Source organism: Ambystoma mexicanum, chromosome 10 (assembly GCF_040938575.1).
Source record: "Ambystoma mexicanum isolate Mex_15411 chromosome 10, UKY_AmexF1_1, whole genome shotgun sequence".
NCBI lineage: Eukaryota > Metazoa > Chordata > Amphibia > Caudata > Ambystomatidae > Ambystoma > Ambystoma mexicanum.
The window spans coordinates 175,037,140-175,054,212 of NC_090932.1; the positions used below are offsets into that span (position 1 = coordinate 175,037,140).

General features: G+C 46.8%; 1 protein-coding gene across 1 annotated transcript in view; it reads right to left on the reverse strand.

Moving 5' to 3' along the window:
- Positions 1–17,073, reverse strand: part of IKBKB (inhibitor of nuclear factor kappa B kinase subunit beta) — a 1,202,582-nt gene that overhangs the window by 107,667 nt on the left and 1,077,842 nt on the right. Inside the window, exon 20 of the mRNA XM_069617660.1 lies at positions 14,977–15,107. Coding sequence (XP_069473761.1) covers positions 14,977–15,107 — 131 coding nt within the window. The remainder of the gene's footprint in view (positions 1–14,976; positions 15,108–17,073) is intronic.

Genomic DNA, 17,073 nt, shown 5'->3' on the forward strand with positions numbered 1-17,073 from the left:
GCAAGCTGTGATAAAGGCTGATATACCTGGGTGGAACAGGGATATAAACTACACTTATTTCCATTGGGTCCTCCTCACCTCCGGCCTCTGACTACCCCTTTCTACAAGATCATATCTGAGCCTTATGCAAGCCAAACTCTGCGTTTCTGTGTCCTACGATAGATAAACAGCAGTAGGGATGATTGCAGGGGACAATGGGAGTGAAGTTTGGGTCCACAAGAAGCCAAACATGCATATATGATATGATGTGGCATTTATAACATGCCTGTACACAAGTGTTTCTAGGCACAAGACAAGGAGGGGGAAACAAAGGCCAGACAAAATAAAAATCTTACTAGGCGTTGTGTCATTCAGATCGCGCAAGTGCGGGGAAGAGGGAAGGTGAGAAGTGCCAGGGGGAGGGAAAGGGGGAAGGGCAGTTAACTCACAAGTGCAGCCAGCGGGTGGCTCACAAGTGCAGAGAGAAGGGCTTGTAGGGTTGCGGATACAGACCCTTAAGTGCTGGGTAGCCCGGAGGCAGTGCAACGGCAAATGGAAATGCAGGAGCCTGGGCACGGGTTCAGAGGGTGATAAGTTGACCAGTGCGTGTAGCAGTCTGGTGCATCAACAGGGGAGAGGAAGCGAGAAAGCAGAAGCGAAAAGGAAGGTCTTGAGTTGCTTCCGGAACCGGAGGTGGTTCTGCTCAAGTTTGAGAGAGGCAGGGAGGCTGTTCCAGAGAGAGGCACCAGCCCAGGAGCTAGATCTTCCCCCAACTCTTTGCTTGGAGAAGCATCTGACCCTCAGAGAGTTGGAGGTGGATGAGTGGAGAGCTCAAGAAGGAAGATGTTTTGGAAGAGAAAGTTGCAGGTAGAGTGGTCTCAGGCCCCAGAAAGTCTTGTGGACGATGCATAGGGTCTTGAACTTGATCCGTGCAGCCACGGGGAGCTATTGAAGAGATTTCAGAGCTGGAGAGATATGATCCATGGACTTGAGGCCAAGGACAAGTCTTGCAGTCCTGTTCTGGATAAGTTGTAAAGGTTGAAGAGTAGAGGCAGGGAGATTTAGAAAGAGGCTGTTGCAATAGTCCAGCCTAGAGAGGACCAGAGCTCTGGAGAAAGTGAGCTTCTGGGGGAAAGCGAGAAAATGAAGAATAACTCTGAAGCTGACAGACTTCTTACAGACGTGAAGAGAGAAAGAGAAGGTGGAGTCAAAGATGACTCCAAGGTTCTCAGCCCCACAGGAATGAGCAGGAAGAGGTCCCTGAGTGGGCAGCCAGAGAGAGAGAGAGAAAGCGAATGAGGGAGACAGTGTCCCAATGATGAGGATCTCAGTCTTACTGGCATTAAGGCGGACATCATTGGTGACTCACCATTTCTGAATTGCGGCCAGACAGTGTGGTAAGAGAGAAGAAGCAGAGGTGGCTGATGGGAGCCTGAAAGAGAGCAGGGTGTCATCCGCATAATATTGAAAATTGGAGCACAAAGTAGCGATGTAGTGGGTAAGAGGTGCCAGGTAGTGGAGGGAGAGGTTAGACCCCTGGGGAACACCACAAGTAGAGAGAGATAGAAGAGAGGAAAGACCCCAGTTGGACCTGAGAGGGTCGGTCTGTGAGAAAGGAGGTCAACAAGGCCAGTGCCTGATCAGTAATACCAAGGTAGCCGCGGAGGCGATTGAGCAGATGGCATGGTTGCTCATGTCAAAAGCAGAGGATAGATCGAGAAGAATGAGGACAGAAGGGAGGTTAGAGTCAATATTGGAGAACAAGTCGTCACATGTGTTCAGGAGAGCGGTGTCTGTGCGTCTGGCAGCTCTGAAGCCAGACTGGTGGTCATGGAGGCAACCAACCGATTCAGTATGTAGATTAAGGTGGGAGATGGCCAGCTTTTCCAAGAGTTTGCACAGGAAAAGAGTGATTGAGATCAGCGATAGTTAGATGGAGAGGAAGGATCGGCCGAGGGCTTCTTTAGAAGGGGGTGCAAAAGAAAGTGCTTAAGGGGGAGGGGAAAGTTCCAGTGGCAAAGGAGTGATTGCAGAAATCGGCCAATGGTGGAGCAAGGGTGTCGATGTGGTCCTTAATGGTTCTGGATGAGCAGGGGAGAAGCTGCTTTGAGAAGACCTTCGTAGATCGGGCTTGTCTAGAAACATTGTCAGGGGTGAATGGGGGAAAGGAGGATAAAGGAGGAGGAGAGATTAGCTCAGATGAGCCAGTAGTGGTAGAGAAGGAGGAAGAGGAGGTAGAGGAAGAGAGGGTGGACAGGATGCCCTACATTGTAGTAGTGAAATGAGAGGCCAAGGGCTTGCAGAGAGCCTGGAAGGGAACTAGAGAGGTAGAGGCTGCAGCTGGATTGGCCAGCCCCTTGCAGATTTTGAAAAGTTCGGCAGAGTTGTTAGATGCCGCAGAGATGAAGGCTTGGATGTAAGATCTCTTCTTAGAGAGGACAGAGAGTCTGCGCTGCCTTTGGAGCAGATGGGTCTGATGCCCTCCACTTCCTCTCCACCGCCCTACACTTGGGTTTAAGGGTGGCAAGGTCGGAATCATACAAAGAGCTGCACCTAGATTTGGGCATCAAGCGGATCCTCAGGATAGGGGCAAAGACATTGAGTGTTAGAGACAGAGAAATTAAGGTTAGAGAGGCTGTGACTCAGCCAAAGGTGCAGGAAGAGGAGAGAAATGTGAGACACCTAAAGGTGTCTCACCCACTAGTCCACAGGGATCTGTCATCCAGGTGGTCAGGACATGGCCATCACTATTGGATTCAGTTCCTGGGGGCGGACCAGTGCGGCTGGATCACCTGGATGGGGAGTCCACGGGGAGTGGAAGTGGGACACCGACGGGTGAGACGCGGTACCCCCTTCCCTATAACAGCTTTTCTCCATCCTACCCCGTAGGATATTCAGCAGTTCTATCCCCCTTTTCCAACACAAACACTTTCCTACACCGCGACAGGCAACGGACTAACACCAAAGCCATTTACCTGACATGTCCCAACACAAGGGTCAGGCAGAGTCAGGCAATTGACAATAACTATGCACACCTGATGGCCCTTAAAAGGCAGAGTACGAGAGCACACTTTGGGCAAGACCGAACGCATCAGGAAACAGCTACACCGGACCGGCAGTTCAAATGAGCAGAAAGGCGGCAAGACCTGGAGGGACAACGGAGGGGGCAGGGGGGGCGAACTCAGACCAGCGAAGCCTCCAAAAGGGAAATCATAAAACCAGGAAGTCTCGTTACCCTGTGTCTGTCAAGTGTAATTTTACTTCTGGATTTTAGTGACCTAATTTTATTCTAATCTTGTTTTATTCATTGTGTGTATTTTAAAGTTAGTGCTTTGCTATGTATCTCGTGCTTTCCCTGCTGATAGCCCTCCATTCTGTGCCTTAGAAGCCTCTGCACGTACGGTGTTATAGGAACTACTGTTCCCATCAGTCTGGTAGTCTTCTGCCCGTGTTGAAAGAACTACATTCCCCATACTTTCGTAATTCTTAGGCCCTTAACCTTTGACCTCAGGCACGTCAGCGCCAGCACATCGGGGACGGTTTGTGGCAGTTCCTGAAGGGAGGAAGGAGGTAGGTCTGCCCTCTTGGTGTAACTCCACCTGTTTAAAGTTATTTATTAATTACTATGGGCATTTCTGAGGTCCTCAAGGCTATTAAAGCCGCCAGAGCAAGGCTAGATGCCACCAGCTCTTCCTCTCTTACGCACATTGCTTCCCCCTTGACGAACTTAGAAATGGTGCATGGCTCCATTGGTATGTTGGGCAATGCCAGAAATATGGATACCCTAATGGCCCAGCACCGGTCGCCACCACTCCCCCCTCCCCGTGAGTTTGCTATCCAGGCCCACGGGGAGGAGGGGAATATGAGGTGGGGATCTTGCAGGGCAGACTGCTGGCCCCCATAGAGTCGGGTAATCACACAATAATAAAATGTACGACCATGCTTAAATGCAATGATAGAACTAAAAGAATGCCAAAACCAGCACTCAAACAGGCTCACAGCACAAAAAACACTGAGGGCCCAAGAAACCCCCCCCCCCCGACCTACACTTTGAAAGTGATGCTGCTGAACACCAGGTCACTTATTAAACATGCGACTGAAGTTGCCACGCATATTGAAATGCGCAACATAGATATATGCGCTCTCACTGAAACTTGGAGCTACAAGGTCGTGGCCCATCTCTATCCCTGGCGCTACCAGATGGGTACAGCATATTGCGGCAGGATAGACAAGAGTTTAGGGGGGGGAGTAGCGTTAATTTTTAAATCTGATATCAAAATGTGGGAAGTTAAGACAGAAAATATTCCAGGCACAGAACTAAATATAGTTAAAATAGCTATCCGTGTGGAATCCACTCTAAATCTTTTACTGTTACATAGCGCATTCGCTACAGGACTTAGTCTTCCTGCATAATTTAGTAGTGTTCATTTATCTATGCTTAACCCAATACTAAAATGATACTACTGGTTGATTTTAACTTATAGGTAGGTAACGATCTGGACACACGGCAGGGACTTTAGAAACTGCACTTGATTCCTTAGGATTTCAACAACTTGTGAGAACCACCACTCAGATAAAAGGAGACACCTTAGATTGGGTAGCCTCACACAAAATGAATCTATCGGATATCGAAATCCTTCCTTGTTCATGGTCGGTCTGTATTGACCGCTTTAGAAAGAAATCAGATGACAGTAAGGTCTCAAGACTAGTCAGAAACTATAGGAAACTAACATTAGAACATTTAAAACCATGAGCCGTAACCCTCACATCAGAGATCCTTAACATAAGAGCATTACATGACAACACCAATATCTTTGTCGAATATCTCAGGGATGTCACGGAAGACTAGCACCATTGAAGGAAAGATGCTGCCAAAAGAGACCTAGAGGCAATACTTGGATCTAAAAGTAAAAAAAAAAAAAAAAAAAAAAATCAAATGTTTCTATGCTTGGAGAAAAAAAATCGAGACCTGCTTAGTTAAGACACCTAATAAAAAAGCAGCTAGGATTTTCAAAACAGCGCTCCTTAAAGCTAAGAAGGAGTCATTCGATGACAGAATCATTAATGCATTCTCGGACAGCAAGGAGATATTTAAGATCTTAAAGGAACAAGAGCAGTCTGAAATAAAGACACATTACTAAAAAAATGAGGAATGGTGCACCAATATTCAGACAGCCATGACAGAAAAACTCGAAAAAATAAAAAGTAATTGAAGAAAAAAAACTCACTGAATAAAGACATACAGCCAGAGTTCTGTGCGAGCAGAATTAACAAAGATTATCATGCATCTTAAAACCACCAGCTGCAAGGGAGATCCTTGCTCTGCCATGATCATTAAGGAGTGGTCCTCCCTGCTTATCCCAGCCCTCACCAAATTTGTCAATACCTCTTTCGCTCACAAATGTGTCCGAGGTTCTCAAGAACGCTTGAATCACCCCATTGTTAAAAAAAAAAAAATGATTAAATGTCATCTGACCCCTATAGATTTTAGGCCCATCACAAATACCATATTTCTTCTGAAAATATTGGATAGGGTCGCTTATAACCAGATCTCAGTACATCTCAATAGGTCACAGATATTGCATAAATATCAATCAGGATTTCGACCAAATCATGCAACTGAGACCGCTCTCCTTGCCCTGAAAGCACAGTTGCTCCAATCCATTGATAAGGGTGAAACCATGCTATGCAACGGATCACATCATTCCTGAGTGGAAGGCAAGGGAGGGTTGATAGTGGTCTTGCAGAAGCAAAATCAGCCCCTCTTACCTATGGGGTACGGCTGAGGGCATGTGTTTCACCATGTCTCTACAATATATTTATGGTACCGTTTTACAACATGCTAGAACAGGAGGGCATACTGTTTGCCAATTACGTCATCCCACATCAGGATCACACAGTACTGACGAGAACAACATCAATAATGCCTATCTCACTATCCTCACCTGGATGTTTCTGAATGGCTTGGCTTTGAATAGTGAAAAAACTGAGCTTATGATTGTGGGAACGGCCCCTAGACTTGGCAAATTAGACCAGATTTTAAAATCCTTCAACCTTGACAACCGTAAGATCGAAGTTAAGAGGAAAGTAAAAACTCTAGGAATTATTCTGGATGAAAACCTCAATATGAACGTTCAGGTGAGCAACCTAATCTCTACACCCTCTTATTATATAAAGTTGCTCAGACATCTACGTCCTCTCATATCAGAAATAAGTGCAGAAACAATCGCAAGAGCCATTATTGGCTCCAAAATTGATTATTGTTGTAGCCTTCTTACCAGCATTACACATGTAGACATCAACCACCTTCAGGTTATTCAGAATGGAGCAGTCAGGGCAGTGAAGGGTCTAAGATGGAAGGACCATGTGTCACAGGCAAGACAGAGTCTGCATTGGCTCCCCGTCAAAGCCAAAGTGCATTTTAGAATGCTACTCATTACACATAAATGTGTTACGGGTCACATACCAGCCTATTTATCTGAGGCGATAGTGAAAAAACAGAGCTCAAGATCCTTAAGGTCCAACAACACCAACCGCCTAAATACAGCAGGCTGCAAAACAAATAAAGCCCTCAAGGAAGCCTTCCACTTAGCAGCTTGGAATGCCCTCCCACTAGATCTCAGTGACATTGAGTCTACAGATTTGTTTAAAAAGAAACTTAAAACTTTCTTGTTCTGCTAGTCTCTTGAATTTTCAGGACTCTCCCGTTATTTAGCTTAAACTTATCTGATAAACTCTGTATGTGTGTTAGTCTTGTTCTATTGCATGTTGGCGCCCTTAATCCTTTGGGTACCTGGAGCGCGGTAGAAATTCAAAGTAAAGTACAGTCCAACTGGCATGTGGTGTGACAGGTATCAATGGCACACGGGGCCCTCCTGCGCCGATAGCCAAAGCAGGAAGAAGCGCTTGCCGCCATTGTGCCCTCCTTGACTACCGAGACAAGACACTCCAACAGTTCAGCACAGTCGGTGAGTCAGAGAAGACAGATAGTGAAACCGAACTGTGCTGGGCCCAAGGTTTCAGGTGGCAAGCTTGTTGAACAAAGAACTTTTGTAGTTGAACTTTAAAGAAACCCTAGTAAAAGGTTCAGAAGCAGAGTGGTACTGCGTCACGGCGGCGCTCATTCGAAGGACTGTGACTGAAGCCTTTTTGGGCTATGTTATTTTGTTGAAACTACGAGAAGCAATAGGCCATAGGAGGGGCCAGTGGGAAGTGTCAAAGTGGTCCTACGAGGGTCGAGCAAAACCCCTCGTACACTTGAAAGTCTTTGACACAATGGAAAAAATGTATTGAACTGTCAATGTGTGAAGCCTGACTGGGGCTAAGAGAAAGTCAGAATGGGGCTTGAGAGAAAGCCTGACTCGAGGCTGGAAAACCAAGAGAAGTGAATCCTGCATAGTGTTAAAACAACTATAAACATTGTGGGGACAAGTGTGAACCCGGCTGAGGGTTGTCCAAAATGGATAGTTGTTTAAAAGGACATTGAGACTGTTGATACATTTTGAGTGAAAGGGTGTAGTGAACCCGTTTAAGGGAGACCCGCATTGCAAGAGGGATCAGAGCCTGGCTGATGGGGACGCAAAGGGGCAAAGAGCAATCTGCCAACGTGAAAGACTACCAAAGGAACTTTTGTTTGCTTATTGTTTTTGGTTCAGCCGGCATTCTAAGGAAAGACACTGACTGTGCAGCAAAGAGACTTGGCCACAGAAGGTCCTGGCATCGTTGAAAGGAACTGTAACCTTGTGCTTGCAAGGTCCAGGAGTGTGCTGTGCTCAAAGGTCCTGCCTTGTCCCGCACCCAAAACATGGGGAAGGTAGACACCAGCCATACCATCCTGACTTATCATTTGGTGAACACTTCTTTCTTTTCTTGAGAACATTATCCCACACTATTTTGTAACTTAGTTGTAAGGATTGAAATATAGGTTTTTTAGTATAGGCCCTTTTTAGTTGACAAGACTCCACTAGGACTGCCTTATTAGTATTTGATGGTCGTAGCTTGCTCCCATCCTAGATTTAGGTTTAGATTAGGCACACAAAGTAGTGGCGAAAGCCTCAACTGACACACATTTCATGGGTCTGATGACCAATAACGTCGGTGGCAGTGCTGTTGTTGGCTTGACCTGCGGCGAAGAGAGAGAGGTGGGAAGAAAGGAGAAAGTGATCACTCCAAGAGAGAGGATTGGTGAGAGGGTTAGAGAAGGGTTGGTCTGAGGAGATCAGAAAATGCAGGGTGTGCCCTGCAGAGTGAGTCGGGCCAGAGGGAAGAATAGAGAGAGAGAGGGAATCGCAGAAGTTGAGAAAGAGTCCTGATGAAGGGCTGGTAGTATCCAGGTGGATGTTCAAGTCTCCGAGGAGCGGTTGAGAGGGCGAGGCAAGGAGCGAGGAGGAGAGATCAGCCCACTCAGAGAGGAAGAGGGCATCCTGGCCAGGTAGCCTGTAGATAGTGGCCACAGTGAGAGAGGCCAGGAGAGATAGCGAGCCTGAATACCAGACATTCAAAGGAGTACTGCTGCATTGGAATGATAGAAGCAGGAATCCACTCTGGGACAATCAAGGCTACAACCCCACCGGGACAGTTGGGTCTGGATTCAGAGAGGATCTTGTAGCCATCGGGAAGGAGAGCGTCGAAACCCGTGACAGCACTGGCCATAAACTAAGTAACGGTGAGACTGAGTACATCCAAATCAAGGTCTTCCAGGAGACGGCAGATGTCAGAGGAGTGTTTGACAGCTGAACGAGAGTTGTAATGTGGAGCAGGTTGCCACATTTGAAGGAGTTCTGGGGAGGGGTACAGGCCAGAGGTACACGTTGCAGAAGTGTTTGAGGTGCCAGAGGATTGGCAGAGGAGGAAGGAAGAGAAGGCCGTGTAGTCAGAGAGGGAGAAAAGAGAGTGCCAGAGGGGTGGCAGAGGAGGGAGGCAACAGGGTGGCCAGAGAAGCAGCAGGAGGTGCCTAAAAGGTGACAGATGAAGGAGGCGGCAGAGGAGCCAGAGAGGGGTAAGGAGGGATATCAGGAGAGGAAAGGAAGTTGATAAAGTGTGCGAAGCGTCTATCAAAGAGGAGGAGATTGGCCTGAGGGCCCTCGACCAAGACAGTGCCATTTAAGTAGACATTAATGATGGTTTTAGAGGAGTGGAAGGGGGGGTGCTTCCCACCGGGTGCCACCAATAATGGGAGAAAGGAAAAAGGTGCGAAAACATATTATATGGAGGTCCAAAGGCCTGGAGAATGAATGACAAAGAATATGTCAGTATGGGTCTGTCTGGAAGAAGCACTGGTATAGGTATCAGCGATGGGGAGGCCTGAGTTGGAGACTAGGATGTCCCTTTTGAGCTTCATCCTAACTGACTCAGTGAGACATTTTTGGGGCCACCACCAGCACAAATTACCTTGCCTAAATGCACACTTTGCACCAAGGATCAATAGAGTATCAAGGGGGTTTCCCCATATTTATAAATAGCTCAATGCAGCTCTTATGGTTTCAGCACTGTGACGAGTGTCCACCACAAATAACCATGCTGACCCTTAAGGCAAACCCAAGGGTGTTCATTGTAGTAGTACAGACAGTTTGGCTGTAGGTTATTAGCACGGTCCTTTAGGGTCTACTGGGTTCTTAAGGGGAATTGTCAGATTGTCTACCTTGGTCTATTGGTGGCATCCCTAAGGCACTGGGGAACTTTCTCCCTAGGAATCTTCTAACTATCCCTCCCCTCCCCGCGTAGTCTTCTAGGTATGCTAGGGATGGTGCCTCCTTCCACGCTGTTCCAACAAATCGCTGTTCACACCCTTTCTCACCTCACTCTTCACTACCCTAGGTCCCAAGATGTTCTTCTCCCACCACGTCACTATCTATCTGATCTCTGATGCGAAAGAGTGACCATCTTGAACCTGTTCATCCTGAGGAACTTGTTCAAGCATCTCAAGTCCAAGATGGGTCTCATTCCTACGTCCTTCTTTGATATGATATGATAGTTTATTTATTACTTAATACCCAGAGGTTTCTAAGCACGGACCCGGGGATCGAACCTTTGTTGCTCCGTGTCGTCTTGCTTCCAAGGCGAGCACGTTGCCCCGGAGCTATCTTCCCGAGACTTAAGTATTAAGACGTAAGGGAAGTACCATCCCTGGTTGCTCTCCGCCACAGGCACTCATTCTATAGTGCCTTTCTACAGCAGGATGGAAATCTCCTGCAAAAGGAGCGATGCAGAACCTTGAAGTACTGACTTCCTGGTGGACAATCAGGAGGCCTTTTAAAAAATGGGAGGCAGTAACCCTGGGCTACAGTTTGAGGTGCTCACGCATCACAAGTAATGCTTTGCCATTCTTCCAAATGCTGAGACAGCCTGCCACCCCACTACAGTCCTGTGGACAAACGCCTGAAAGGTGGTATGAATGCATGCTGCCACATAGTTGCAATACAGCGGTAATTCCACCGGTCACCACAGTGGTAACAGTAATTCTACCGAGCCGCATTACCGATGAACTCACAATGAGGGCCATAGTCCTCTCACTCCTTATCTCCTGCAATAGAATGGGAAAAGTGAGATTTCCTGTCTGGAACACTCCTCTTAGAGGCAGACAGGGCTGGATCAGCATAAAATAAGACTGATTCTGCCTGAATATTATAGGCCTCTCTATGGCACCTGCTTGCTCAGAATGGTTTCAATTTGCCCTCAAGTCAGTACCTCTGTTTACTTTCCTATCTCCCCACCACAAAGAAACCATGATTTATTTGCTTGTAAGGCATAATGGGCTCAGGCCAGTCAATATCTCCTATCCTCCAACTGGATCAGGGCTTTCTGACTAACTCCCATTCAAATAGAGCCCTTACACGCATCACTTCTTACCACTTGTTGCAGACTGTCCATTAGCGGAATCTTTTGGAGATTTTGCGACATGAGGTTCCGCAGAGTTACCTGTTTGGAGGGCAGAATGTGCCACATCACTCTTGCTTGACATGTAACTGACTATACACATCTAAATGTTGTGAAGTCTTCCTTATTCAACATCAACCTGTCTCACAGGAACTGAGTGCAGGATACAGGGCAAATGTAAGCCCGTTGGGAGGGTAAGATCGTTCTCCAGACCGCAAGGTGCTTGAAATAATAGAATGGGGGTCATTATGATCCTGGCGGTAGCCGTGCCGGTAAATACTGGCACGGCTGCCGCCGGAGTCATGAATTTACTGGCACCCGGCAATGGGGATTTAGCGGGGCATTACAGCCCCAGCGGACCCGATCCCCATTGCTGGGTGCGGGTAATTATTACTCCCCATCCCCATTTGAGTGCCATTGGACTCAATGGGAATGGGAATGGGGAGGCCGGATGCACCGGCACCATTCATGAATGGTGCTGGTGCATCCGTCGACGTCTGCTCCTGGGTGCTGGTCCGCCCGCCAGGTCATACATGGCAGGCGGAAAGGCACATGCTCGCAGAACTCATAGTTTGCTGGCCGGGTAAGTACGGTGCCGGTAGCTAACTGGCACCGTTGTAACCGGACCAGCAAACTTGTAATGAGGCCCAATGACTCAATGCACAGAGCACTAAGGCAAATCTCTGGCTGGCTGCAACAAGGAATAATACAGCAGAGCAAATATTGGTTGACCAAGGTACTCATACCTGTACTGCAAGACCCTCCTTAAGCATTACGTGTGGGATCTGGTAGCAGCGTTGTTGTACCTAGGGTGAGGTATGGGACACAAGTGATACTTGCAAGTAATCCAAAAGACAATCTGAAGAACCAAGTTCATAAGCAAATCCGAGTTCACAGTCTGTGTAACAAAAAAACGAAGGGGAAATCCCCCTCAAAAAAAAAGAATCCATAAACTAAAATCCAAAGTCACAATCCGAGTTGGCAACAATCCAATTGGGAGGAATCCAAAAAGCATTCAATCCACTTCCGTCAGGTCCAGGTTCAAATATACATACAACCGAAAACAACGCCAAAGTCATCTCAGCAGACGTCCATAGGCTAGGACCAAATCCAAAAAGCAGTCTGGAGTCGTAGAACAGCACAGGAGGCTAGAAGAATACCAGGGGATCAAGGAAACAGAGCGGGAAGGATTGGCCTGCAGTGCAGGAACAAGCCGAAAGCAGAGTCTGGGTCGCCAAACAGTTTACTAACATTGAAAACGTTGGAAAGCAGCAGCCAGTCAAACTTCTCTAGTTTTCTTCGTCCCGGGCCACGGAGAAAGAGCTGCATCTCTGCCGTAACGTCACATAGCGCAGACAAAGCTGGGACTTGAGTTCCCCTGGTGCCACATTTTTCGCAAAGGTAAGCCTCTACTTCCTCTGGATAGCCTGGCGTGAGGTCTGCCTTGCCGCAGAGGCAGTCTGCATGACAGGAAAATATCCTGCCCTCCTTTCACTCAACCTCACCCCACTTTCTCTACATCACACAAACAAATGCACTTAAGTCTGGTATTAAATCAAGAATGTTGTTAGCCAATGATAACTTACCTTCCCTATTGCACTCCTTATCTGACTCTGATCGGATATAATGTATTGGCTTTGTATAGCAGACAAGAAAATATTCGGCAAAGGGGCGTCTAGAAGAAGTAGTTGCCCAAAGCCAGTGATATTTTTTTGAACAGGGTTTCACAGAGTGCCTATTAAAAACCAAAGTCCAGCACAGCCCTCGTATATCATGTTTTGCTGCTCACAGGTCTACCAGCCTTGGCACGATACTGGTCATACACAGTCGCTTATTACAACCAGTTCCCACAGCATTATGTGGGTGAGAAAATCTGCTCATAACACAAGTTGCCCCGGCATCACTTGGATCAAATGGGGAGTAGTTTGTGCAAATCGGGAAATCAGCAGTATGTAGGTCATACATACTGTCAAGGATGGCTGAACTAATTCAACCAACGTGGGGAAGACTAAAGGTTTTTATTTTTGATTTTTCAGATCAGGGAGTTCACTAACTCTACCGATGGTTCCCTCCATGCTACACTAGGTCCTCCTATTCCTCAAGGGTGCAATGCAACTAATGATCATAACCCCTACTGTCTAAACTATCCTAGTATATAAGTGAGGGCCTAAATTCTACAGCCTTATCTCCCTGCAGGACCTTCTAAGGAGTCCCTAATCTCTTGGTGCTCCACGATGTGATCAGTGATATTCAAGGGGGTGCCTGTCCCCGCCCTAACTTTCTCAATCATGCTCTAATTCCTGTACTCCTCCTTGCCCTTCCTTATTCTCTGCCTTTTTCACTTCTTACTCTATCCTACTTCTCCACCACCCTCCCTAGTTCTGTTCTCTCTTCCTGCCATCCCTTCTCTCCTACTCCCTCCTGTCTCTCTCTATGTTTCACTGTCGCTTCGACCATCTCACACACCACCTCTCTCCCTCTATACTCCTCCTTCGACGGTTTCCTATCTCACTCTTTACCCTCCTCTGTCCCTCTGGTATTCTCACAATCTCCTCCCTCACTATATACTCCCCCCTCAGCCTACTACTCTCTCCTATCTCCATTTGTCTCCTCATCTTCTGTCTCTCTGGTCTTCTCACACTATGCCTCTCTCTACACTCGCCTCATCCTAATACTCTTCCCCATCAAACTAATCCCTCAACACCCATCTCCTCTCTCTTGCAATCACACTTCCTCTCTTTGTTTTGCCAATCTCACCACTATTCTCACTCTTTCTATATCCACACCCTCTCTCTACTAGCATTCACATCAGCATACACTCTCGCCAACACAATTTCAACCCTTTACACATGGAAGTGAGAGAGAGTGGTAACAATACCTCACCTGCACTTGTAGCCAACAGCTCCATAGATTTAAGCCTTCCTCCTGGTCTCTCAGTACACTAACACACCTCCTGACCGGACCCAAAAACCTTTCACACGGTTGTATGGTTGCGGGGCTTTTATACACATGACATACTGTTTTTTAGTTCCTACCTCTATCCATTGGTTCCCTGCTCACCTGATAGTTGGAGCCGATGGACTCCTAGTCTCATCCACAGGGCTGGATCATAACGGTATACTGTTTAAAAAAAATAAAAATGCTAGCCATGTCATCCTTTTATTTGCAGGTGCTCATGCAGTCTTGCCAGTCCAGGCAAGTTGGCATTCTCTGGGCTTCTCGCTTTCCCTTTGTTTTTGGGATATTACAGTTTGCGTGGGTAAACTGGATGTTGACGCGACCAGGAGCTTCTTGGTCGATGTTGCTCTCTGTTTGCTCATTTAGCTTGGTTGCCACCATGTTGGATTCCAGATCGGGCTCTGGCATACATGCCTTCCCCAGGTTGGGAGGGGTCCTTGTTCCCCCCGGACAGGGTCAAGCCCCTGGTACTGTCACAATACAGCCATTCATTCATACGGGTACCATCAGCAGTGCATGGGGAACAAAAAGGGTCAATTATTTACATGAGTACTATCGGGAGTACATGGATCAAGTCATTCACACTACTGTAGTTCCATTTCTGCTTCTCTCCTCGCTTTCCTATTAATATTAGTTATGTACGGTTCTATGTGTTCAAACCGACCACTGTTAGGTTGATTGAAATTTGGTTGACTATCGTTGTCTACCTCTTTTTTAATTTTCTGTTATAGGGGTCCACCCATTCCACCATCCTACACCACCCCTCCGCCCCAACCCAAACATACATGTGTAAATACACATATATATATATATATATATATGGTTGCTTCAACTAAAATCAGTTGGCCAAATTTAAAACAACCAAACTGTGCTTGTTTTAACCACAGCATACCGTTATGAACCATGTTTTGGGTCTTATATAGGACAAACAACTAGCTCAAACTCCAGGTTTTCCCCCTTTCTCGAGTTATATCGAACCTCACACAAAACTTCAGAATTTTGTCACAGTTTAGTCATACAAGTAATCATTATTAAACTATTACCTTCTACTCACACTAGCATTCACATGTGGCCGATTAACATTAGATACATTACAACAGGTATATTGGCTTATGAATCTTTCCACCACTGATAGTTGGAGCTGTGCCTATTGCACTGCCTCACCTTTTTTTCATTGAGTCTGGTTCTATGCTGGATGGGAGCATGGGTGGCTGTGACAAGAGCTGGCTGGGGACGGCCAAACGTGATGTTCCCATGCTGTCTGGACTGCCACTAACAGGACCACGCACTTTGCTCTGTGGAAAGAAGACACGCAGATGATCAGCACTAAACAAGTTTAGCTAAAATCATTGAAAAACGATAATATGAACAGGAGCCTCCCAGATACTGTCATGAGAGAGGCTAAGACTATCTCAAGGTGATCATTCTTCCAGTCACTAAATATCATCCAGCAGCACTGGAGAAGAGGTTGCAGAGCATGTGAATCTAAGGAAGGTCAGTTCTACAAAATCTCTGACAAACCAGCACACAGAGAGTTGGGAAAGGGTGGAGGGAACTTGTAAAAAAGGTATCTCTCTGACCACCACATTAAGGGGGAAAGTCTCTGATGAGACAACCACTGGAAATGTGAAAGTTCTCTCTGCTCACATGACAAGTTTCTCAGACCACCAAAAGAGAGGGGGCGGGTCTCAGTCCATCAGGGGAGGGGACTCCCACCAGAGAGGCCTTGCCCAACATGCAGCTTGTATTGGTTTTAGATTTCTATGATATGCATAGTGCACCATCTAGTGCACCATCTAGTGGCTGTTGTGCAGGGATGTCATTTGGGGGTTGCCAGGGGTCACAGTTTGCCACTCCTGGAGACTCCCTTGCGACCCCAATTATTTAAAACAATAAAAGAAATGACCTTCCACACCAGGTCAGGGGGATCCCCGGCCCAATCCTCACCCATCAGGGTGAAGGCTGGGCCGGTGAGGTGCTCAGTAGGGGTTGGCATTGGAGCTGACCATGACATGTGGCACATGTCACTTGCCATGTTCAGTTCCAACCCATTTTCCCTTGGTTTCCTCACATCTTACATACAGAAACCAGGAACCTCTCGCTGCTTCCTGGTTTCCGTTTGTGAGCAGCACTGAGGAGCAGATGGTGCCCTGGAAGGACAGACTGAAGCTGTAAGAAAAACATAAGAAGGTTTTTTTTTGTTGTGTAAATTACGTTTTTATTAGTTTTGATAAAACAGGAACCACAAGGAAAGGTGTATGGGAGAAAAGGTCTTCAAGTCCCCCTCCCCTCCATTCCTATCTATCTGCAGACTGTGATTCGTCCAGCGGCCACCCATGCGCCTGTTGCCAGGGATGGGGGATGGCTGCGGGTTGACCCATATGACTGCACTAAGTCAGAAGGACGAGACTTAGAACCCCATTTTTGGGCCACACTCAGACTACATTTTGTACACATCAACTCAGACCTCATGACACACGTGGCCTGCAGGGTTGCAGCTCTCCCCTCCAGATCGCGCACAGCAGCCCAGTCACTTCACTCACCCTCCTCCCCTCTGCGTCCCTGCAGTAGGCCTGTTCCCACGGGAGACCAGGCGCAAACAAGCTACAAGACACACACTGTATCTTTCGCCTTCCACAGTCCATCACTAACCTGCAAATGACCAGGAGGAAGCTGGGGCCAGAGAAAAACAATTCATCTCCACACACGTTCTGTCCCCTTGAAGACCCCACATTTATGACATATGCATTGGTTAACCCCCCCAACCTCGCTCTCCCTTTCAAAGTAACAGATAACAGATCTCCCACATGTGTGCCATCCCGTTTCACCCACACTGATAAGCCATCTGTAAAGGTTATGAATCCCCTCCTGTAGGAATGTATGAAGGGGCTGATTCTAAGAAACGAAACAAGAAGATTTTTAACTATTCTTACTGCACATACAGCTATTGGTTATATGTCTTTAACAGATCTTGTCCTTTGAAAGACACTCACTCTAATGTATGATATGTCAATTTACTTGTTTGATATAATACAAGGTACACCACCCAGATGCTCACTGGCTTTTTAAGTATATATGTGTTCACATGCTCAACTTGCATACAGTTCTAAATGTACATAATGCAAGATGGTAAAACCACAAGGCTGTTGTAGATAGAATTTACTTTGTAACATGGTGCTCATTTTAACCGTAAACATGTAATTTATATTATGATCATAGTTCGCATATTAGTAATTGTACCTGTGACCACACTAGTCTAAT